Source organism: Theobroma cacao, chromosome 3 (assembly GCF_053813885.1).
Source record: "Theobroma cacao isolate CCN51 chromosome 3, ASM5381388v1, whole genome shotgun sequence".
Lineage (NCBI taxonomy): Eukaryota > Viridiplantae > Streptophyta > Magnoliopsida > Malvales > Malvaceae > Theobroma > Theobroma cacao.
In genome coordinates, this window is record NC_142641.1 from 36,471,481 (window position 1) to 36,496,701 (window position 25,221).

At 33.2% G+C, this 25,221-nt stretch overlaps 3 protein-coding genes across 3 annotated transcripts; all 3 read right to left on the reverse strand.

Annotated features, from left to right (window-relative positions):
* Positions 1-2,920: 2,920 nt before the first annotated feature.
* On the reverse strand, positions 2,921-4,825 carry LOC18605163 (bidirectional sugar transporter SWEET10-like). The gene is made up of 6 exons (XM_007038013.3): positions 4,677-4,825; positions 4,508-4,544; positions 4,190-4,400; positions 3,918-4,079; positions 3,679-3,798; positions 2,921-3,515 (listed from the first exon to the last, which is right to left on the reverse strand). Exons 1-6 carry the CDS (start codon positions 4,717-4,719, stop codon positions 3,246-3,248), a joined length of 843 nt encoding a protein of 280 aa, XP_007038075.3. The 5' UTR covers positions 4,720-4,825; the 3' UTR covers positions 2,921-3,245.
* Positions 4,826-13,433: 8,608 nt separating this feature from the next.
* On the reverse strand, positions 13,434-15,896 carry LOC18605164 (bidirectional sugar transporter SWEET12-like). The gene is made up of 6 exons (XM_007038015.3): positions 15,845-15,896; positions 15,616-15,652; positions 15,281-15,491; positions 15,011-15,172; positions 14,695-14,814; positions 13,434-13,721 (listed from the first exon to the last, which is right to left on the reverse strand). Exons 1-6 carry the CDS (start codon positions 15,894-15,896, stop codon positions 13,434-13,436), a joined length of 870 nt encoding a protein of 289 aa, XP_007038077.1.
* A 7,269-nt stretch (positions 15,897-23,165) lies between these two features.
* Positions 23,166-24,921, reverse strand: LOC18605165 (bidirectional sugar transporter N3-like). The gene is made up of 6 exons (XM_018117223.2): positions 24,882-24,921; positions 24,392-24,428; positions 24,046-24,256; positions 23,789-23,950; positions 23,554-23,673; positions 23,166-23,453 (listed from the first exon to the last, which is right to left on the reverse strand). Exons 1-6 carry the CDS (start codon positions 24,919-24,921, stop codon positions 23,166-23,168), a joined length of 858 nt encoding a protein of 285 aa, XP_017972712.2.
* Between the last annotated feature and the right edge of the window lie 300 nt (positions 24,922-25,221).

Below are 25,221 nucleotides of genomic sequence, written 5' to 3' on the forward strand. Positions count from 1 at the left end.
GATCTCAACTCAAACTTAATTTTATCTGTATACTTTAAGGGAAATAAACAAACATTTCATCAGGGAATATTGCTGGTATACCCGTTGTTAAGTGCAATCCCCACTCTCCACTCTGCTCTAGGTGTAGGGACACCCTTCAATCCGGGCTGTAAGCTTGGGATCTAAAAGTGCCAAATTTGTGGAAGCAATGAGACCCAATGGCTTGAATTATTCATTAGACAGAAACAAAAGTATAAAATTACTGAACTGAACCAAGACTGCCTTGATAAGAAATGTTACTTTTTTGCTTGAGGTTGAGGAAAGAAGATTTGAATAATCTCTTGTTACCTTACAAACCTTTTTACTTTTTCACCATGCCTGGAAGTAAAACTGATATGGTGGGCCATTAAGACCGACTTGATACTCTACTTTCGAGTCACTGGACACTATGGATGGAATCTGAGATTCTCCACTATTTAGATTTAGTAGGCAGTCCTTGCTTGATGTTTGGTTGTAAGGTACTTCTTTACAAGGGTAAAAAAATTCATTGAGGAATGAAAGAATCAATTCAGAAGGTACTAACTTCAGATTGGCAAAATGTTGCTGGTGGACCGGCTTGGACAAAGAAAGCGTACCCCATATATAAACGTCTTGTTTTATGCCTACCTATCTTTTTGACTAATCCAAATAATAGACAAGATTTTCAAGAATTAGCATTCTAAAGAAACCTAGCAGCAGAAGATGAATGCAAACAAGTTTAATAATTATGGGGTGTGCTTGAGAAATTTGCTCTAATATTTTAGTGCCCATGAATCTAGCCTGTTTTGGCATTAACCATTAAAGTGCGGAACACTGGGATCTCACGGGAAAATCCGAAGCTCAAGATAATGAGTAAATTATAGCAGATGCTGGGAAGTGGTCATGTTGGCATCAGCGATATGAGCTGAAGAACAAGGCACCTGGTCTTGTTTGTGGGCCTTAAATGCACCATTGAAACAAAACTAAAAACAAGTCAATAACAATATTAATAAAGACAAAAGGAAACTTCTTTAGCTCATTCATTCATTCGCTATCTGGAAGAGCCAATACTAAAAATGCTAAATTGAAATGATGGAGTGTGAGGAGTGGATTGGCCTGCAATGAGAAAATGCCATTAAACTTTTATTCTTGCTCTTGACTTATCCTATTTTAGGCCCCAGAAATTGTTGTTGTTATTAGCAATCGAATAGCACTAGTGAAAGCAAGCTTTGGCGCATGAATTTGCATTTGCTGATCAAAATGTATGGATTTGTTGAATGTTATGTTGGCAAGATTCTATTTACAACTTGAAACTCTTTTGTCATCTAGTGTGGATGTATTGCTCATTTTTAGCACTCACGATTAGGTGCCCAATATTGTGTTACCTCCTTCAGGTTGGATATGGGAGAAGGCCAGCTCTTTTTTGTAAAAGAAAAACCGCCTTGCTTTTGCACCAAAACGTTACCATTTGATTCTGCACTATCCCTCCAGCTTGCTTCTCCTTCTTTTTAATAATTAATCATCATGACTTGACTTGAAAGCATTTATCTAAAATGGCAAAACCCAATTACTACAAGTTTATCTTAGTGGCAAATTAATTCAACGGTTTAAAATTCGTATATGATTTTAGATTCAACTTTTTACACAAATAATTTAAAGTCTAGTACTTTTTCTTTTTGGTGATATACCATGTTAACAATTTGATAATAGGTTTAGAGGTTCAATGAAAATATAAGATTATCATAAATCAGGGTGACTTATTCCCATCCCCTCTCCACCACCCACACCCCCCCCCCCCCCCCCCCCCCTCCCTCGAAAAAAAAAGGACTCAAACAATTCACCTTTCAAAAACCCTAGCTCAAGTCCAAAAAAAGAAAAGGAAAAAGTAAGAGAATGAAATATTTCTAAGTTTTGACTAAATGAATTTTTTTCAAAAAGAAAACAATATTACAATCCAAATCTCACCCTAATCTTATCATTTGAGTTAAGCGCAAATCATGTTTTTTTTTTTTTTTGAGAAAGTACCAATAAGACAAAGAGTAGATTCTTGAGCTGTTCATATGCAAAAAGGGAATACATGAGAATCTAAGGGTGGTAAGAAGTATATACAAAATCATATCGAGTATTTGATTCATTGGTTGCTGTATGATCTCCCTACTTAAAAAGTATCGAATCCCTCTTCTCCCAATTCCAAAAAAATTCAAAATCAGCTCTTTTACAAGGTTAAAACACAGATAATTTATTTTTTTTACTGCAAAATTATATGTAGCTTTGATATATGGTAAGGACACAAATTCTTAATGGACTTCTAACAGCTATTTAGGAAATTACTTATGAGGCTAGCTAGTGTGTGGATGAAACAACTATCATGCTAGTTTTGTTTCGTTGAGTTAATTCATTCTACTTCTATTTCTTTTTTTTTTCTTGAGTTAATACATAAAAAAGAGTATAAAAAAAGCAAAATATACGAATTGAATTCTTTAAAAAGTCAAGAACTAAATTTATCCTTCATCCCTAAACTAAACTGTTTAAAAAAGAAAGAAAGAAAGAAATCAGTGGTGAAAAGGAAGAGGTAAAGTTACATATCCAAAAGTAGGAACAGGGTATATCTAGAGATGCTAAATTGGCCCGGAATCGTTTCTGGTCTCTTTTCTTCTCTGTTTTGGCTATGTTGATGGAGTAACCTGACGTTTGCTCTTTCTTATTGAATCCTCCATTAATGTAGTTAAGGATAACAAAAGGGCCATAAGGCTTAAAGCAAGAGTTTTCAAAATTATAAAATCATACCAAAAAGTTGCCTCACATCTAATATAACATCGTATTATTATTCTAAAACTTGATTACTTAACTTTTTAAAAGTATCCCATTCCCATAGATTGTAAAAGAAAAAAGTTGGCAAAGATCATCATCATGATCATCATGATTATTATAAAATATAGACATTTCATTAATTAAACATAAACAGAAAAGTAATTACAGAATACAGATTAAGATATGAGAGAGATGGGGAGAGAGATTCCGCGGTGTTGACTGATGAGGGACAGAATGGACAATAACATTGGACTCTTGATGAGAGGGGCATTAAAAAACATTAATTTAAAATCAAAGTGCACAAGTAGAGAGCTGGAAATTTATTTTGCATGGCTCCGACTGATGTGTTCCGTGCAAACTCAAACTACACGTGGCTTAGGCATATCCAAGTGGATCTTCTTTTTGTGGCACCTCCCACACTGGAATATGTGTATGCTTTAAACTTTGTTGGAAGCGTCATGATCCGTAGTGTTTCCCTTAATATTTTGAGCTTGAACAACTCCTCCATTGTTGTTTGTCTCGTTTGGCTGAGGAGCCACAGCGTTCACTTCTGAGCACACCATGGTGCCTAGTTTGACAACATCAACGATGTGCTCTGATAGTTGGTGAAGCTTTGGATCTTCCACCATTTTCTTGGGGCAGTTCTTGTAGATTGCATAAAGTATCATTTGAAGAATTCCAAAGATAAAGCCAACAACATTTGGAACCTGTTGATTCGAAGTCGACCCCAAAAGAAAAGGTAATTAATTAATAGTAAAAGAAAGGAAAAGGTAAAGGTGATGATATCATAGATATTCATGAAGAAAAGAGAATGTCTAAATTAATTGATAGCGAGTTCAAAAGCTTTATTGCATGAATGAGATAACGTACAGCAATGTTCATATCCTTCAACAGAAGGCCATAGAAGAACCACATCACTGCTCCTAAGGTGAGGAACACTGATAAAGTAAATGGCATGTATTCAACGCTCTTGGTTTTTATGACTTTTCTCTGCAGAAGAAATTGAAAATTAATACTGTTAAACTGACTTGTAATTTGAATGAATGGTGTAAAAGGGTATGAATATATACTATTTCTTTAAATTAATAAAGTGGTTTTAATATCCTCACCAAAATGCAAAGAGGTGCAGCGAACACACTCAAGGCGAATGCCATGCATATATATCCAAGAACATGGAGACGTGTCAAGGGGTTTTGTAGGAAGAAAGTTGAGAGAAAGATAACTCCGAACCCGAAAATATTGAACAGGAGGATAAGCTTCACAGTCACGACCTGAAATTCCCCCATGTTTGGATATCGAATTAGAAGATTGAACTTAAAAGAGGAGCAATAAATCATAAGAAGGTAAGAGAGGGCAAGGGTAAAGCTTTTCTGGGATATACCTTTTCCTTCTTGGGAGCAAAGTAAAAGTAAGCAACAATGTAAAAGGTCTGAATGAAGCAGCAGAAAGTGTTGATGGTTATGAGAAGCATAGCATCCTTCTTAAGGAGTGCGTAGTAAATCCAAAGCATCGCACTGAAGAGAGACACCACGTAAGGAATTGATTGGAACCCTTCGGATGTTCTCTTCTTGTATATTTGGTAAAAGGTTGGCCTGGAAATAGGGATCACCGTCCATTAATAAGAGAAATTAAGGCAGAGTACACTCACCAGAAGAATACGGAAAAGGAAAAAAATATATATAGATGACGAGGGACTTACAAGGGAGCTAGGGAAACCAAAAATGAAACGACGTTGCCTAAAACAAACAACAAGAAAAAGAACACAGGGTATTAGTATACTGAGAAAGAAATGCTCATTGAACCCTGATAGAAGTGCACATTAAATCTAATATTTCCTAGAGGAAGAAGAAACTTCAATATTTCTATACCTAGAACGCCAAAAACGAAAGCCCAAGACAGGTGAAGAGCCATCTCTATTGCTATTAGATGTTTATGTAGTCGTTTCCTCTCTTTCTCTCTCAAAAGAAGTGTGTGTTGTCAAGTGAGGCTCTTGCTATCTCATTACTCTCACCCCAACGAGTTATGAAGCCTCTCCGGGGGTCGATATTTATAGTGATGGAAGGGGGCGGAAAGAAACGTGTGGTCAAGTTGCATGCAAGAAATTAAAATGTGGGTAAGATGAATTATTATGAATGAATATTATGGGTTTTCTTTTCGGGGTTGTTCCTCGCTAGTGAACTTTTACATTTACAGAATGCTGGTAGCTTTTTCTATAACCCTAACCCTCTGGCCCCTTAGTGCCTGTTTATCCGAAATAGGGCGGTTGCCCTTGAAAGCAAGCACCCACTCTCCACCTAAGCCCTACTTGACAGTACCATTCCTAGAACATACACAAATTCCCGAGGGTCCCACCATGGCTCTTTATGATGTGTCACCCACCAAGTGGGTTAAGGTTTACAACTCATACTCGATTGGGTCACAATATATTTGGTTGGGGAGCATGCAATGGTTTTTTTTTTTTTTTTTAAATCAGGGTAATACTTCCTCTCCCTATTCCCTCACCTCTCCAACTTGGATATGTTACCATAACTACTAGATCAGCTTTTGGTTCCCATTGCAATGATTTTGACAAATAACCCATTTTGTAAAAATATTGCTAATAGGCCCCACTTAATTGACAGATCCAGGACACCCAAGTACGATGTGCCTAATGATTTCTATGGCTAATAATCATAAAATATTTCATTGTTCACATTCAATATTGACAGGTAAACAAAAATAGCTAGAAGATGTATACGGAAGTAATAGTACTACTAACCAAGACTTGTCATGTCATGTGGCGTTTTCAATCTTACAATTGAATTCTAAAAAATGATTCAATAATATTAATTGTCTTCACCCTCATTCTATAAGGATACAATCAATGAAACTCATGTGTCACTTATACTAGTAAAAGTCGATAATATGCTCATTATCAACGCTCTAGGGAATTATATATAAACTATATTTTAGCTCATGAATTGTTTCCTTTGTTTGTATTGTGTATAGTTGGTTTCTTTTTCTAATGCAATAATTGTATTCCATGTAGCAAGTTAGTCTTGCTCCTTGGATTGGCTAATTGAATTAAAATTCATCATTTTTGTCAAGTTAAAAATTTATAGCATCATTTTTCGCTTATATTGGCTAATTAATTATCATACTCAGGAAGAAATGCTTAAAACAAATTAATTGATGATGATGATCCTTGGTGGATATCGTACACTGATTCATGAGAATCTAACCCACTTGCCCCATCTGATCAGTTGTAGAGGGCTTCGGGAGGGATGAAATAAAAATTTTGGACAAGAAAAGAAAAGAATCTGAGTGCTCTGTGGCACCATGCATGCAGCAGCTGCCTTTATTTAGGTATAGCTAACTATGGTTAGCTCGCATTTGATTAATGTATGAAATAATCATATGTATATCCTTATGATTGGGAAAATTATCAGCAAATCAAAGCATTAAGCAAGTTGGAAAGGCCCACATGAGGCAGTTAATTAAAGCCTGCCTGCATGGTCCCAAGAATTGGGCAGGGCAGACATAGGATAAGGATTTGCTTCCAGTACTCTATATGTAAGGTTAGAACTTAGAAAGTTGAAAACCCCACCCACCAAAAGAAAAAGCAGATAAGTTCTTTGGGATGTATACTCTACAGAAGTGCGATAGTAAGTGCTTAAATAATTTTAAATTGAATAGGTGTGGCGTTCCATATCCCAAATTGGAAACCATATATAGGCAAAAGCATCGAGGTATCATATATAGTGGGGAAAAAGTCGAGTTGATAATGGTCCGTTTATTTAAACATAACTCTACTAGTAATATACTAATATTTTATGTCAAAAACAAAAACATGGTTTAAATAATAATAACATTTAATGTGTTTTAATGTCTTTTTTTCATCAAAATTTGGAAAATTTCGTCAGCATTAAGGATAATTGAGACAAGTGTATTTGCTAGTTAAGAAAAAAAAACGTGTATTTTCTAATTAAGAATGTGACAGTAGTCCTGGTAGGAATAATTGATATATGGCTGTAGATATTTGTCATTTACTTCGTGTTTAATTAGCAGAGTATCCTAGCAAGCCACTCATATCCAAAAAGGTAAATAATTAAAAAGGTCATTGGGAATGCTAATCTATTGCAATAAATCCCTTAAATATACTATAAATCTATTACTATTTATACGTACAGATTGGATTATTTTGTATATTTAAAAGCCATCAATGCAATTATTTTCTTGGCTGAGAGAGAAAAAAAAAACAGTTTCCTGATATATATATATATATATATATATATATATATATATATTTATCTTTATTGTTCTTCTCCTACGAGAAAGAAATCATGGGTAGTTTGTTTGACTAATTTATTGCAACTATTTTTGCAAAAGAATTGTTGGGTATGAGTCGTATGATCGAGTACATGAAAAATTTGGCCTCGGCCGAAATGTTGGGAAATGGTTGGGGTCGATGGCACCGCTACCAGACAAACCATGAACCTAACATGCATTTATTTATCCTAAGGAGCTGGGGTCTGTTCACTACACAAAAACCCGTCTATATATGTAGGTGATAATTAAATTATCATATACTTTTATAGTGAGAGTGACTTGTTTGATAATGACATAATATTTAAAAAAAATTCTAAATTATTCATAAAAATTTAAGAAAGTTTTTATATTTTTATTATGTTTAATCAAATCTTTGTGTTTTTATTTTTAGTCAAATATATTTTTATATTTTTATTTTAAGTGAAACAAACTTTAGAATTAATAATTGATTTAATCAAAATATCATTTACTTTTTTATACCACATGATGTTGACATAACATGTTAACTTGTCATAATTGATGATAATATGACATGTTAATGTGATATAAAAACATTGTCATATATTTGTCAAGAGCATAATTGAGCACAAAATTGAAAAACCAACCTATCACCCAAGTAGGACAAGTTGAAGAAAAATATGAAGCTATCTATTCATTGCAGGCTGGCTCAGAATAGTGATTGTGGATTTGAGGTAATTGAAAATAATGACTATCATAAAGTAAATTTCAATGAGATGAGCACATATAGGGAATGAGAAGCTTGCTGGAATTTCATGCCCTCATGTTATTTGTGCTATGTATCATGACAACAATAAGCCAAAAGATTATGTTTCGCAATCAGTATTGTAAAGAAAATTATATCCTTGTGTTACAACCATGTAACAGTCTGTGAAAAGAAAAAAGTTTTGGCCAAAGGATAACGATTCAATACAACCTTCGTATTAAAGAGTAATGTTAGGCGGATCAAAAAAAATAAAGGAACCAAAGATAAATATGAGCTAACAAAGATGAAAATTCAACGTTGATGGCTCTGCTAGAGGTAAATCGGGGTCGGCTAGTTGTGGTGGCGTTCTGAGGAATTCAGACGGATTTGTTGTTGGGGTTTTCTTCGGCTCCCTTGGTTGCCAAGAGTCTAACTTTGCTGAGCTTATGACCATCCTTTATGCTTTGTGCCTCTTTGCCTCATCTCTTTATAATGGGTCTAATTTGATCATCGAATCTGACTCAAAGGTTGCTATCTCATGGATTAATAATGAATCGCAGCAACCTTGAAATTCTAGGCGAGTCTTTAACGAAAATTGATGCTCTCCTTCACTCACTTGGTCATGTCCCTCTTTCACACATTTTAAAGGATGGTAACGACTTTGCAGATTCCTTAGCCAAGTATGGGGTTGACGGGAATGCTACTTTTTCTACTTAGTGGTGATGACTATTGCAATATGCTTTCAGATATGTTTTCTTCACATAACTTGCTCTTTTTTAGTTTATGGTGTGTTTGTTTTTGCTTTGATGCTATCACAATATAGAGGATAAGGGCATACTTTCATCTTTGATCATTTTTTCTATCTCAGTTTGCTCTACTTATTTTCTGCTTCATGATGTGGTGACCTTTTTGACAAGAGTCATCTTGTTTTAATCTGTTTAACAAGCGGCATCACTGCTCTCTTTGAGTAGCAGTTACTATCTTTTGTAATTATTTTCACTATCAATGAAATCTTTGATTGGCTGAGCAAAAAAAAAAAAAAACAAAGATGAAAATTAAAAAGTATACAGGAAAAGGTTTGAAAATGAAATGAAAGATACTGTGGCTTAACATGCTACAACAAGGAAGCTTATCTAAACAAACAACAATGAGCCAAATAGAACAGGTAAATGTAAAAATTAATGTGATGATTATTTTTTTTGGCTGATAATGAACAAATTAGTGAATGTAAAAATGATAAATGTGGGTATAATATGTAAAAAAAGTTTCTAAATTATTCAAAAAAAATTAAATAAATCTTTATACTTTTATTAAGTTCAATCAACTCTTTATATTTTTATTTTGGGCTAAATAAGTCTTTATATTTTTAATTATTTTGAACCAAATAAGCCTTTTATGACTAATTATTGACCTAGTCATTTTATACCGCATAACACTGACATGGCATGCTAACATATTATAATTAATGATAATGTGATATGTAAATATATTATAATTGATGATGGCATGATATGTTAATTTGACATGATAACATGATTATGTGATATTTTTCACTATTTATATTAATACCATATCAGTGTCATGTTAATACTAAACGACAAGTGACATTTTAACTAATGGTAATTAGTCAATTATTAATTATAAAATTTATTTGACCAAAAATAAAAATGTATAGATTTAATTGAACATAATAAAAGAATAAAAATTTATTTAAATTTTTTTAAATAGTTTAAAAACTTATTTGAATATTATATCGATAATGTATTATCTATTTCTTAATTTCAACTAAGATGTAAAAAATTGAGGAGATGGGTCTCCCACAATGGGATTTTCTTGCCACCTCATTCACCATATGGCTACTTATATTCCGCATTAGACAATAATCAACAATCATTAAAGTAAAGGGACTCACGTAATCACTTTCCAACCACATAATAATTTAAATAAGTAAAATTAAATGTTTATGAAGTTTATTGATTTTAAAAGAAGGAAAACAAATTAAATGATAAATTTAATTTAAGTTCAAAGACTTTATTGTATTTAAGCTTAACAAAAATAACTGCTCATCCAAGCCAAGTTGGATTAGAATTGGGTTTAGATTCAAACAAAAATGTCGAACATAGAGTAGAGCTTGCATTGGCCACTTAACTACTGTAGACACTGTAATTTTACTTAAATAAAAAATTAAAAATTAATTAATTAAGTAATTAGAAACGAAATAAAAAAAAAAGAGTACTGGCAGAGCGCGGAAGCACCCTGCCAGTACCAACCAGGCACCACTACAATGCCAGACGTGAAAAACTCGCGTCTGGCAGGGTAATGGAACGAAGCCCCTGTAGAAGCCAAAACCAAGCCTGGACAATTGGGTATAAAAACCCCACTATAGCACTTAAACCAGGGGGAAGCGATCGACAATCAAAAATCTCTAGGCAGCCAAAAAAATCATAGAGAAAGCAATCAAAGAGAAAAACAAAAAAAAAAGCAACCAGCAACCAACCACAAATCCACCACCAAAAAAATACAAAAAAAACCAAATAAATACATTGACAAAAATGGGAGAAGCAAGGGTTTTTTTTTTTTTTTAGAGTTGGTTGGTTTGGGTTTTATGGGAGATCTTGGATTTTTAGGGAGTGATTTTGGATTTGGGGTGGCCGGCGAAAAGGAAAGAGAGGGATAGAAAGAGAGAGAGAATCGGTCGACAGCTTTGAGGGGGAGAGACCCGATTGGCAGCCTTGAGGGAGAAGGCCTAGTCGACGTCGCTGAAAAGCAGGGAGAAAGGGGTCCAAAGCCGCAAAAGGGAGAGCCAAGAGAAGAAGCCGTAGGTGGGGATTCTGGTTGTCATCGGTGACAGTAAAAGGAAAAAGAAGGAGATTTTTTTTCTAGAGAGATGGGAGAGAACCGGTGCTACTAGAGAGAGAAATTAAAGAGAGAATGAGGGAAAGGAGGTAAAGAAGCTGGTTGGTGCGGTTGGGGCAGGCCATTCGGACCTAGGCCGAACCGGCGGTGGCCAAAGCCCAACAGATCTTAAATCCACTTGGAGCAGTGGGCCAATTTCAAACCAATAGGTAATGGGTCTGCTTACTAAGTAGTGATTTGGGTTTGGACTGTTAATGTTGGGATATGATTTTTTTTTATTTATTAGTCATGATAGTGTTATTATTTCTTGAACTATATATTGGAAAAATGAAATACATGGAAGCAAAAATGTGAAAATCTTTAACATGATAGATAGTAGACTTTAGGGAGCTTAAAAATATGCGTATATGAAATAAATAATAAAGGTAGTAAATGGATAGGAGACAATAGGAATGTGTAATTAGTCATATAAATCTACTAAATGTTTAATAGTAAAATTAAATTCGAACAAGAAAAAGTATGTATGTATGCATAAAATATATATATATATATATAAGCTTAAGAGATTATTTTGTTTATAAGTAAGAGTTTTTGCTAAATGGAGTATGCACATAAATAGAAAAAGAATCTCTAAATAAAACATCATTAAAATATTATTGTGAGGATATATTTAGTTAAAGGAAGAATACCAAAATAAGTAATCGAAACCGATGATGGGATGATCAGACAGGACGCGAGAAGTCGAAATCCCGAGCCAATTTTCCCTAGGTTCGGAATCCGAATTAAAGCTCCACCAGTACGATGGGAGGGCCTCGATTTCAAGATCCTGAAATTTTTACAAATAAAAAATTTGACTACACAAAAATTATTCAAGAACTAAAAATAATGATAAATAAAAATTTTACTACATAAAAATTAGTTGAAAAATAACAAATTAAAAAATTAAAATTAAAATACATAAAAATAGATTTTATATTTAATTTGTTCAAAAAATAAAATAAAAAAAAAAAACTTCACAAACATAACATATATTTCTATTGCATCATGCATACCATTGCATATAAGTATTTTTATTTATGAGTTAAGCCCCGATGATGGGATTTTTCGATGATCTTGCGAAGGCAAGTATTTCTCGAAAAATTTCTTAGGTGAAAAGATGTCCCTGAGTCCCACCAGTATGATGGGAGGGCTCGGGAAACATCTTTAATAAAAGGCTTTCGCTCGTATTAGGTTCATTATTCACGAAAATATTATTTTTTAAAGAAAACGTACGATAACCCCGATGATGAAAATTATTCGTTAAATTTGCGAAGGTGAGTTTCTCGGATAATTCCCTAGGTGAGAGAATACCCCGAGTCCCACCAGTATGATGGGCGGATCCAGGAAAATATCCTCGATAAAAAGGTTATTCGTCCGACATTTTTATCTCACGCCATACATTTCATCTTGCCTCACATTTGCATTCCATTTTAGAATCAAATAAAAATAATTTAATAAAATTGGAGATAAACTAAGTGAATAATAGCTAAGGAAATAAAATGAATTTAAAAAAATAAAGCCTAATAGGATAATCTAAAAATGGTATCGTTCATGAAACGGGCGTTCCGGGGTACTAATCCTTCCCTGGGCGTAACCGTACTCCCGAACCTAGATCTCGAAAAATGTAGACCAGTTTAAGATTCTTTCGGCTGCTTAAATCTAATTAAGACTCTATCGATTAAAATCGAGTCAATAGGTGATCAATCACACCTAGTAAAAAAGATTGGTGGCGACTCCTAGTTTTGGAGTTTTCACTCGCGTCTGGCGATCGAGTTCCCGGACCCGCACGTTACGATAACTACTGAAAAACCTCTGCACCTAATTATTGATAATCTTTTTTTAAAATGTATAATGATTTTTTATAAAAATAATCTTACCTTTTTTTTAGATGGCTAGGCTAATAATCTTAATTTTAGAGACTTGTAATCTTATTTAAATATAACCTTTACTATATATATATATATATATATATATAATTACAGATGATGGAAAATTGTTTTAATTAACAAAAATGAACATATTTGTTCATTTTATTTCTAAATTGTTATTTTAAATAATTTTATTATGAATATTAATAAAATTTATCTAATTTGTAAATAAAATTTTTAACTATATCAGATGATTTTTATTAAAAAAAAAATTCTTAATTCTAATAATATTGAAGTGCAGGTTATTTGTCCTTTCACAAAGGTAGACGCACTAAAAAAGGATATTACCAAGACTTGTTTTTACATGTTTCAAATCCTCGTTAGAAAACATTATCTCGAGAATTTAAATAAGTTGATAAATTTGCCAACCAAGTTACTTTGTGCATTCGGCGTTTAAACAATTTCTTTGAACTTAGTTACATGCACCTTTTATATATAATTTTTTTTTAAATTTGAAAAAGAGGGGTTCAAATTATTCTCTTTAAATAAAAAAATTATATATCAATCAATAAGTCAAATACTTAGATATTTTTATATATAAATATATTTATTTAATTGAATCTTATAATTTATTGCGTACTAAAAATAAATGAAAACAAGATATAATATACAACCATGATTATTATTTAGCACCCTCTAGAATGAGTTAGGCTTACAAGTTGTTACATAGATAATTAAACACCAGAAAATAAAAACATTAAGTGTTCACATATACATAAATATTATACATCACGGTAGTAGAAGAGAGAGAGAGAGAGAGAGAGACGGAGAGGGGTTAAGGTACAAATCCATCAAGCTTCACATTTTCCTAGCAGCAGGTTTGGGTTAGCAAACTCCAGGATTTTCTCCCTTTGATCGTGTTCATTTTGTACCTTACAGCTCCCAATACTTTTATCATGGGCGACGTCGGGCTCTGAACTCATTTCCTGCACCTCGGAATTCATAACTGTGCTCAGTTTGGTAATATCGATACTATGTTCTGGTGCCTCTACCTCCTTGGTTACCGTCTTGGAGTTCCTATATATTGCATACAGCACCATCTGAAGTAACCCAAAGATGAAACCCAGAACATTTGGAATCTGGCAAAATAAGAAATTAGTAATTTAAATTAGTAATATAGATTAATTACTGATTAATCTATAATATATATATATATAAAAGTATAGATGTCGAAAAAAAATTAATTGACAAAAACAGATTATTTAACTTATTATATTAAAAGTTTGTCATACGTTGAAATTCTTTTCATTAACAAAAACAGACATTTTTAATTATTATATTTTTAAATTGTCATATTAAATTACATTTTAAATCATTTTTATTATTATAAAGATTAAGTAATAAAATTTATCCAACATAAAAATAAAAATGTTAATCCATTCAATGACTTTCAATTAAATTCTATATATGTTAACAAAATTCTAATCTCATTTAATTATCTAAACAACTTACAATTTTACTCATTCTTAGAAGTTGAAATCCTTTATTTATTTTTTTTTTGAAAGATTAGAAGTTGAAGTTGAAATCCTAAATTTTTTTTATTACGTATTTAATGACTCCACGGTTATAAATAATACTTCATCCGAAACTATGAAACATTGTATGGATTAGTAATTTTTATATTATGATAAATTCTTATTTTGTAAATTATTTTTTCCTTATTTAGTTATGCAAGCGGATTGTTAATTTCAAATCTAAAATTATTATTCTTTGTGCTCTACTGATTCATAGTGTTATCATTCCACAAAAAGTTTGTCCATCTCGTAAAAAATTTATGACTTTTTATATACTTAATAATCAATATTTATGTGTTTTTTTATAGATAATAAATTTTTAAATTTTAATGTAATTTTTTTGTACATATCAATATAACTAATTACGTGTCAAATCACATGTAAGGCATGTGACACAAAAGCTATTACTATAAAATGAATTTCAATTAACTTTTATACGTAACTCTTCTCAATTTGATGCTATGTCATCTGCCTAATAGAAACCTATGTTAGGGGATTTTGTCATCGTTCATTAGTGTTTCAGTGGATCATCACTTACAGCAATATACAAGTCTTTAAGGAATATGCCATAAAGAAGCCACATGATGGCACTTAGGGTGAGGAAAAATGATAAATAAAACGGCATGAACTCCACACTTTTGGTACGTATAACCTGCCTCTGCAAAATATACACGTAAAAAAGTTATGACAATATTTTAATCCAAGTAACAATGTTTAGGAAGCGGGAGTCACGGAACTTCGGAAAGAAATCAATTAAAATAAGGGGGAAAAGCGTGAAAAAGTAACAACATACATATATAGTAAGTAAAAAGTAGATTTTTTTTTTTTTTGGGGTTGCTTAATTATATGCTTACGATGATGCTTAGAGGTGCTGCAAATACACCTGTAGCAAAGGCGACACAGATCCATCCAAGGACTTCGACTCGGTTCGATCCTTTTGCTAAAAAGCGGGAAACAAGAAGAATGGAACAGAATCCCCCAAAGTTCATCAACAGAAGTATCCTCAAGGTGAACATCTGTGGTTCATTTACAAATTAATGCAAAGAGTTGATTATAACTTTAAAGTGAAAATGGAAAGACGAAAAAGAACCAAGGGTAAAGAGAGGGAGAGAAAGAGAGAATACCCTGGCTTGCTTTGGTGCATAAGCAATATAGATAGCAATGTAAGCGGTCTCTACGACACAACCGAAGGAATTAATAGTAACAAGAAGGAAAGCTCCAGACTTGACGAAGGCATAGTACATCCAAAGCATCGCACTGAAGAGTGCAACCACATATGGAACTGATTGGAAACCTTCCGTCGATTTCTTCTTACAAACTCGAATAAAAGTCGGTCTGAAATTGATTAAATGGACGAGTCCTTCAGTGTCAGTTCTTTGTCTTGACTATGGTATATATTATTGCTTAAAAAAAATAATCAAGTAAATCACGAAAGCTCAAATTACTTCAACACACTTACAGTGGAGCTAGAAAAACCACGAAGGAGGAAATGTTACCTACAACATTAATCAGAAAAGAGAAAATGATCAGCTCTTTCTAGTATTTCTCCTTCTAAATTAACTGAGAATATTAAATTTTATCATGGAGCAAGTTTAATTGAAACATTTCCAAGTGGAAGAGGATAATTAAAGAGGCAGGTCTAAGAATAATCAACTCCATTATAAGCTCTGCACCAATTAGTTATGCACCTAGGAGACCAGAGATGAAAACCCATGGATTATCAGTAGCAAAAACGCCCATCTCTTCGGATCCCTCTATCTGTCTCTCTCTCCCAAAGGGGTGATCAAGGTAAAAACGGGGCTGCAAGGAAAAGCCCTAGATTTCTCTCACACTCAAGCTGGGGTGCAAAAGCCGGAACAAGGTCGTGACTTATATAGGGAAGGCGAGACATTGCTGTTGCATCAAATGTGAATAATTAAAAATATGTACTAAATACTTTGATTTGTGGGGGTCGTAGGATAGAAATTTATGCACCCGCCATGCCAACGCAGCACACTAAGCAGTAAGGTAAATTACTATTCTGCCAGACTTGCGTTACATGCCCAAACGCCCCATTTCACCCATATCACTTTCTCTAATAGCATGCTTGGTTCACTGGAAAGAATAGAATGAGAATAAAATAGTCATTCCAAAAGAATAGAATAAAGAAAGAATAGCTATTATGTAAATTTGTTCATGAAAATGGAATAGAATAGAAATTGCTATTATTACTTATTCCATTATTTGATTGGTAAGAATAATTTTAAGAATGATTAAGGAATAATAGGTAAATGATAAAAATACCCTTTATTAAAATTTAAAGATTTTTTAATTAAAAAACAAACAAACTATGATGAGAAATAAATACTCTTTATTAAAATTAAAGAATTTATTTTGTTAAAAGATAAAAATATTTTGAGCAATAAAATCAAAATAACTTTTACTATAATTAAATAATATTTTCACCAAAATACAAGCATATTTTTATTATAATTTAATAATATTTTGTATTAGAAGATAATTAAACCTTTTGTTATAATTAAATAATATTTAATATTAAAAGATAAAATATATTCTTCATTAAATTTAAATAATACTAAATAATATTCTTTATTACATTTACTATATTCAAATAATAATATTAAGTAATATGCTTTATAATATTTATTATAGTGAAATAATATTTAAATATTTTCATTTCCCTTTTTTTGAAAATGAAGTAAAAAATTTTGTCTTTTGTGCTTTAGAGAGAAAAGGAGTGAGGAAGAGAGAAAAAAAATAGGTTTAGTATTTTTTATAAGGTAATTTTTTAAATTGTAAAATGGTATATTTGTCTAATCAACTTCTTTTCTTATTGCCAACAATTTGGAATAGCTATTACCAAGGAGAGTCTTGGTAATAACCATTCAAGCTTCTCTTGAAATGGTTATTCTGAAGAATAGCCATTATATTGAATCAAATGCAGTTTTATCTCAAAAATGAGAATAGGGGAGGAATGACTATTCCATTCTCCCCAACCAAGCATGCCCTAAGTAATTTTTTGAAAAAATTGTGAGAAATGACCTTCATAGAAAGGTGACTTCAAAAATGACCGTCTCTATAATTTAACTGTTTTTAGCTAGTTTTTGGTATGACTTGACAATAATACCCTTTAAACAATTTCAGACAAATTAAAATGGTTTCAGTTTTCTCTCTCTCGCCATCCAGATAAAAATTTCAAAATTAAATTTCGATTTCTCTCTCTACTCAAATATGTCTATTTCGCTATCCAATTGGCAGATATGACATCAAGCTCTTTCTTATTTTATTTTGTTTTTTTGAATGGTGGATCTTGGGGTTCTTAAGGGCGATGAACAACGATTTTTCTCTTTGCAAGCAGCGATTTTGCTCAAGGAGAAAGAACAACTAAAACATGTTTGATGGGTTTTATGGTGGTTCACGGTTTTGTTGTGTCTGTGATTGAGATGATTGTTAAGCATGTTTGCTAGGAATTTTGATTTTTTTTTATGAGATTTTGAGTTGAAATTGTTCAGAAAATAATTTGTAAATTAAGAGGGTATATTTTATTTTTGTATAAGGGGAGTGAGCAAGACCTCCCGATAGGGATATATTTTCTCTTGTTTTGGAGGTTTATGGAGTTTTGTAACCTATCTTTAATGAAATGCACAATTTCATGGCTTAGCAAAAAAAAAAATGTGTTTTAGGTTCTTAAGTTTGTTCGTTTATTCATAAAATCTCAAAATTAAGTTTACTGGTTTTTAAGTATTGCGTGACTTAATCACCGTGTGATTAGTTTTTAGTCATTATGTGATTGGCTTTAGGCATTACGTGACTAATTTTTATACATTGCATGACCGATTTTTAAGCAATGCCTAAGTCACACAATGCCTTACGAATTAGTCACGCAATGCCTTACGAACTAGTCACGCAATGCCTTACTAACAAGTCACGCAATGCCCCATCAACTAGTTATGCAATGTCTTATCATAAACTAGTCACGCAATACTTTAAAAACTAATCACCTAATGCCTTATAAAAAACTAGTCACGCAATATCTTATCAGAAACTAGTCACGTAATGCTTTATCAAAAATCAATCACGTAATACCCAAAGTCAATCACACAATACTTAAAAACTAGTCACATAATTCTCAAAAATCACCAAAACTACTGAATTTCATTTAACAAGATCAACAACTTCAAACGATACACCATATTCCATTTAACAACATAATTAACAAATATGAATGCTCAAAATATTCGAAAGTTTTTTTTCATATATCAAAAATTACTTTAAAATGTTTAAAAATGCTCAAAACGCTCAAAACGCTTACAGGTTTTCTTCGTGTATCAAAAACTGCTCCAAAATACTTAAACGTTTTTCTTTCTGATAAGAAATACTCCAAAGATGAATAGTCTGGTGAGAAAAGCTCAAAAAATATGAGTCAGTTTGAGGCGCAAACTTAAACATACTTGACCCGTTAATAGGTTTCGGATTGAGACGCGGAGCCTAACGAATGGATTAATTTCATTGAAGATAATTTTATCTAATTTTTTTTTCTCAAAAGTAAAAATAGATAAAATTATAGAAAAAACTATTCTTAAAAATACCTTATACCTCGTACTCATTTATGAAAAGTACTTTAATTTTTTAGTACCAAATATAGCGGCTCCTCCTCAGCTCTAACAGCCCATTTGTCACGTACAACCGGCAAAACCCTCAACACAAATCTCCCCACTCAAACGACCTTTAAATGTACGGAATCTCCATGCTTCCATATCAAATTTAGACAGGTGTATATGGGGCAGTTCTGCACTATTCCATTCACTGATTTGTCATAGAAAATTCTTTCTCCTGGCTTTTCATTAACTTCGCTTTTTCGGTGGTGGTGAAGTGCAAAATGTTAACTTGTTATTGCGTTCTATCTCATATCTTTTGACTGTCACGCGTGAACAGGGGATTCAAAGTCAGCTTCTCATCGTTCCAAGTGGCGTGTCTTCATTTAGTGACAGTTATGTGTATCTACCATTACATAAGAAACTTCAGAATCCTTCTGCCACGATTCTGCCTTCTTTCTTTGATGTCCATTTCTTGGGCGCTGTTCTGACGAATAGGATATCGTAAGCCCAAAAAAGAACCGAATATTATATGATCTTGAAGAATTCCTTTATGTAAAGATAGGTTTTGAATTGGTAGGTGGGGTGTTAAAATATACCAGACCACCTGAAATGATAAGATTTACTAAATGTATATCCCCCATGATCCGAATAATTAAAATTACCTTATGATTAGTATGACCATGCACGATCACTATTTAAAACAATTTTTAGAATTCAGATATTTCCAATACTTGCTCAGGTGGTAACTTGCCCACTGCACGTGTGATGCAAATGCAGTACGAGGTTAGTCACTGTCATGAACATAGAATTTGAGAGCGAAAGCTGTCCATAACCTGGCACTTGCAGAACCTTGCATGATTAAAGGGGACAAAAATTTTTCAAGCTTTTAAAAGCTGTAATGCTTTAATTAGTTTTTTGCGGCTAGCTTGAACACAGTGCTTCAACCGGCAGCAATGCTTTGGAGGCTTAGCCCATTAAATGTGTTATTCTTGCGGCTATGGTTGAAGATTAAATCTTTTGGTTGCGATTGGAACATGTGTTTCAGATTACAATTAAAATTTAAAAGGTCTCTTTTTGCTTCTGCAACAGCAATTCATCAATTCTGTAATTCTTTATATCAATGTTGATTACTCCAGCTTTAATTAGACTGCATTATAGGTAGATAGATAATGAAAACAATTGGTCCAATGGTCCTTATAATCTCCTTTGGTGTATGGTGGTATATTACCTGACTTGGATTATTAACTTTGATTTTGCTTGGACCGTACAAAACCTTTGTCCTAACCGTGTTTAGTCAAATGCATGACTTCAATATCGATTAATGTATTCTTTGGCTCTAAAATTTCTGGCCCGGTAAGTCAAGTAATCAATCATTGACAAATCATTTTGTTTTTAATGGGTAACGTTGAATTCTTTACACAGTTCCATGTATCAGCTGCTCTGCAGGCTGACATGTCAATATAAGCCATCTGGATATGGGGATTCAATCTTGGGGAAAGAAGAATATATAGGAAAAATCATGTGAGAAAAGTTACAGAGGTCTAGCAGATGATCACCTGACATTTTGAAATCCAATTTTCTGAATGAATAGCAAAGTCTCAGCTTATTGTCGTCTTATAGATGGAAGGCCCAAAAGGAGAATAAAGTCTAACAAAAACCTACTTTACCCAACTCCTGAAAATCGTAATAGCTAGTAGGAGTTGAAAAGCCTTTTGACTATACTGAATTAACATTCTGGTACATAGATTGGGACCTCTAATTAATCTTAATATATCCCTAACCAAAATTTATTGATTGGATAGGACTCCATTGTGTTTTGTAGTTCTTCCATCAGTGTTCAATACACTCTTAGCATGGCCCCAAACAACAATTTGCATTGTAGGGATAGGGGTTTGTAGCAGTCAGCTGCAGCGTTTGCCAATCACCAAAGTATTTGCTAATCACTTTTTAACCGATCGAAGCCAACTTTCATGTCCTAACTTTTTTTGAAAGTGTCAAGTGGTACCTCAAGGCTCAAACTCACAAATTTTATATTAATTTTTTTGATAGACCTGAAGGTACACGGTACACTTTTTGAAAGTTGAAGGTACACTTAATATTACTGGAAGATCTCTGCAGGACAGATAATTTCAAAACAGTTTCTTTTTAATCTTATCATGAGGAACTCCGGGGTATAAGTTTGTTAAATTGCTTTCATTTTAGAGTAAGATACAATGTAATTGATTATAAAAGAAATAAACACACATACCTGAATTTGATTTAGTATTTTTTTTTTTTTGAATAACAATAGTTTTCATTTCATTAGAAAACAGAGGAAGCATGCACCAGGTGTGATGCAGGACTTCCCCCTAATGATTTACGTCAGCACGGATCACTCTGCATGAAAACTAACGAGCATTACAGGCAGTCCGCACTTTGACATTCCCCTGTTAATACTCATTGCAGCCCAAAACAATAATTCACAGTACAGCCCTACAGATTCACATGTTATGGTGGGGAATCCCGAAGGAGTAGGTTGGACAGATTCTTGGTACATCGGAGTGGATGTACTTCTATAAGACAGGTCTAAAGAGATATTGCTCTCCAGCCATTGCCCCATCTCGCTATCGTCCGAAATGGTGGATTGGTCATGTCTCTTTGAATTCTTGGACTGTTGGCCGCACGATAAAGAGTTTAGTAAGGAAATAAGTGGGCAATGGTCAATGGAAATCCATCGATTAGGAAGGTAGGGTGGATTATAGATTGAGAACCAAGCTTGGCAAGCTAAAAAAAAGTGGAACAAGAACATATTCGGCAATGTGGATGAACAGTTGGCAGCCTTGGAGGAAAAGGTGGAAGACTAGATAGAATGGGGGATTTTAAGGACTTAATCAAAGCTGAAATTAAGTAGAGAAATGTGGACAGTGGAGACAAAAATGGAGAGTTAGATGGATAACGAAGGGAGATCAAAACACAAAGTTCTTCCATAGCAAGGTCAAAAAAAGGGCAAATAGAAATCACATATATAGAAGGCATTTTTTGGAAAACGAATTGAATTTTCAATTTGAAGGAGATGAAAAAGGCTATGGTGGAACATTTTACGCTATTATTCTCAAGTGTTAATAAGACTAGACCCACCACAGGAGACGATACTCTCAAAACGATTGAATCCACACGATGATTCTTTCCTGAGAAAACCTTATCTATATGTGGAAGAACTAAAGGAGGCAATTTGAGAGTGTGGTGGACCTAAACCTCCAGGGTCGGAGGACTATAACTTCAACTTCTATCATAACAGTTTAGGTTATTATTCTCAAGTGTTAATTTTTTTAAATTCTCTCAACTCTTAAATGGGACACACTAAAATTATTTGTCATTTTAGAATATTTTTGGAGAAAATATTATTACAAATTTTCATAAAATTTCTATCATTGAGAAATTTTAATTCAAACAATCATTTTTATTCCTTTATTGATTTATTTACTTAACCAATTAACCAATATTATTTATTTTAATTAAAAATATAATGAAAATAAATAAAACCAAAAAATATTATATTTCACAAATAAAAAACACCTTTTTTTTTAAATTGGATTTGAGTTGAACTTTGAATGAACACCGAGAGAGGGGAGGGGAGGAATACTAAAAAGTACGCTCATATATTTTTTGAATTTTTTGGGAGAAAATTTTGGAACAATTTGTGGTGGGATTGTTTCATGAGATGGAAATGAAGTCAACCAAATTTAAATTATTTAATTTATGAGCTTGAAGATTACTCGGCGTACTGAATAGGAGAAGTCTCTCTCTAGCTAGGCTTTTGATCCTACATTTGGCCCATATTCATGGGCCAACCAGAATAGAATAAAGAAGGGCATAAGAAAATTACCAATTTGCTACTGGACAGATGTCATATAAAGACCCCTTTGGAGACAAATTTCATATATAGTGTAGATATAAGATTAAAATTCAATAGCAATCCTAAAAATCATGTCTCAATAATTGAAGTCCAATTTTATAAATTTGAAAAATAATCTATTAATCATATATATATAGAGATATATAGTCCAATTCGCATAGAAATTTTTAGAAAGAGAGAGGGTAATGTGTGCCATGCTATATCATATGTTGTAATTTGTTTATTTGTCTTGCATTAAATGCGTGATTGGGCTTTATATCAAGGTTCTCCATCATCCATACAAGCACCAGTAAAGACGTCAAAGCCAGGGGTCCAAGCATTTTCCATGGTTCCTCCGGTCCTTAGATCGCTTTCAATAGTAAACGGGAATGCAGATGAAACAGCATCGATCAGTTTAAAAAAGAAGCCTTAAACCCAGGAGTCCAAGCATTTGAATGGTTGCTCCCGTCTTACGTGGCTTTAATTACAATTATACTTAATTATATAGCATACTACAAATGCAATGTAAAAGGCAAATCAAACAGCACACTCTCCGGGTTCAGCTTGATTGGTGCTTTCCATGCTTTTATGACTATGTTGTAACGGATGATCATGCGGATTTTCATCTCTACCCACTCCAACATCACCTGAAACTTGCAGCGAGGAGTCCGTATTATTGGAAGCTTTTATGGGTTCTAAGTTCTTTCCATTCGCAACTTGTAGTGGTAAATGCTTCTGCTCATTTTCGATGTTCTTGTACTTTTTGTAGACTACGAATAGTACCATCTGAATCATCCCTAAAACAACTCCGATTATGTTTGGGAGCTGAGGTTATTAACCCACAACAAGAAAAGAAAAAGAATCAGAGAAAAAGGTAAAAATATATATTATTCCGGAGTTAAAAGCCATCCTTTCAGATACTTACAGATATATAGAAGTCCTTTAAAAGTACGCCATAGATCAACCACATAATGGCACTCAAGGTGAGGAAAAATGATAAAGTGAATGGCATGAACTCAACGCTTTTGGTGCGAACGACCAACCTCTATGGAAATTAATTACAAGTAAGAAAATGGTAATGAGGCAGAGGTAGAGTGTAACAATAGCTCCAAAGAGAAAAAAAAAAAAAAAAAAGAAGTAGGAAAGATAAAGAATCTGACCATTATGCTCAAAGGCGCTGCAAAAACACCGGCTGATGATACTACACAAAACCATCCAACAATATGGATCCGGCTTGGTCCTTTGGAAAAGAAATGTGTAAGAAGAAGGATCAAGAGAAGGCCCCCAAAATTGAACAGAAGCAGCAGCTTCATAGTCAAAATCTGCAATCTCCAAGTACTGTAAAGCTTCATTAAGATATTCAAACAGGCGATTACGTAAATAGCAGGAAGAACATTATAATTAGTACGCAACGTACCCTAGCTTTCTTTGGTGCGTAAATGATGAAGACAACGGTGTAGATAGTTTCCACAAAGCTACCAAAGGAATTGATGGTCATGAGAAGGAAAGCATTGGATTTTAGTGTGGCGTAGTATATCCAAAGCACAGCGCTTACTAGTGCAACGACGTAAGGAATTGATTGAAACCCTTCAGTCGATTTCTTTCTATAAACCCGAAGAAATGTAGGCCTGCAATTTATTAGATCATCCAATTCTCTTGTTAATTTCACTGAGTTGCAAGCCGAAACATTAAAATACCTATACATATATAGAAAGTTTAATACGCATTAATGGAAAAAAAAATAAAGAAAAGAGAACACTTACAGAGGCGCAAGGTACACCATGAAAGAGAGGATGTTACCTAAAATAAATATTCATGATTGTTATCGTGATCAGGTTCGGAAGCAGGAAATAAAATGAACAAGAAAATAATTAAAGATTAGATTTTCCTTACATAAAGAAATATACATAATGTACATTCTAAATTTCTACCACAACCGTACAACTACATGAACAATGACATGTAAAAGAAGCAGGTTAGACATGGACACCAAACTTTTCATAGGACAAAGAAAGAAAGAAGAAACTAAGGTTGTCTAGGTTTTTAAGCTCTTAAGTGACATTCTTCTTTTCTGCTTTTTACTCCAGTTTTAGTTCTCCTTTAGAGTTTGCCTTGCCATGGCAGATGGCACCAAATTAATAAATGCACCAACCGCCGGGTTAGCAGTAAACAAGAAAATGCTTGTGATATAAGAAAGAATTTGTGCAACCATCACTAAGGATGAAAATGGTACTTGCTTATGCAATTTTATACCTAGAATACCGGAGACAATTATCCATGGATGGTAAGCCATCTCTTCAGCTCTGATCTCTTTCTCTGATAGAAGGTATTAGAAAGAAATAATGTAGACGCAGGTAAAACCTAATCCTAGCTTCCTCTCATCCAAATTCTTTTTCACAGACAGAGGCACAGTTGGTGTGATACATTAATAGAGAGATATATAAGATGGGAAATGGGAGGGCGTATTACTTAGTTTGTTAAAATTAAGAAAACTGCAAGAGCTATTTCAAACTCTTCGTTTAGTTTTCAATTTAATACTAATTCACTTTTTGCTTTTGCAAGTAAAGAGTACAAAATACTTTTTGGATATATG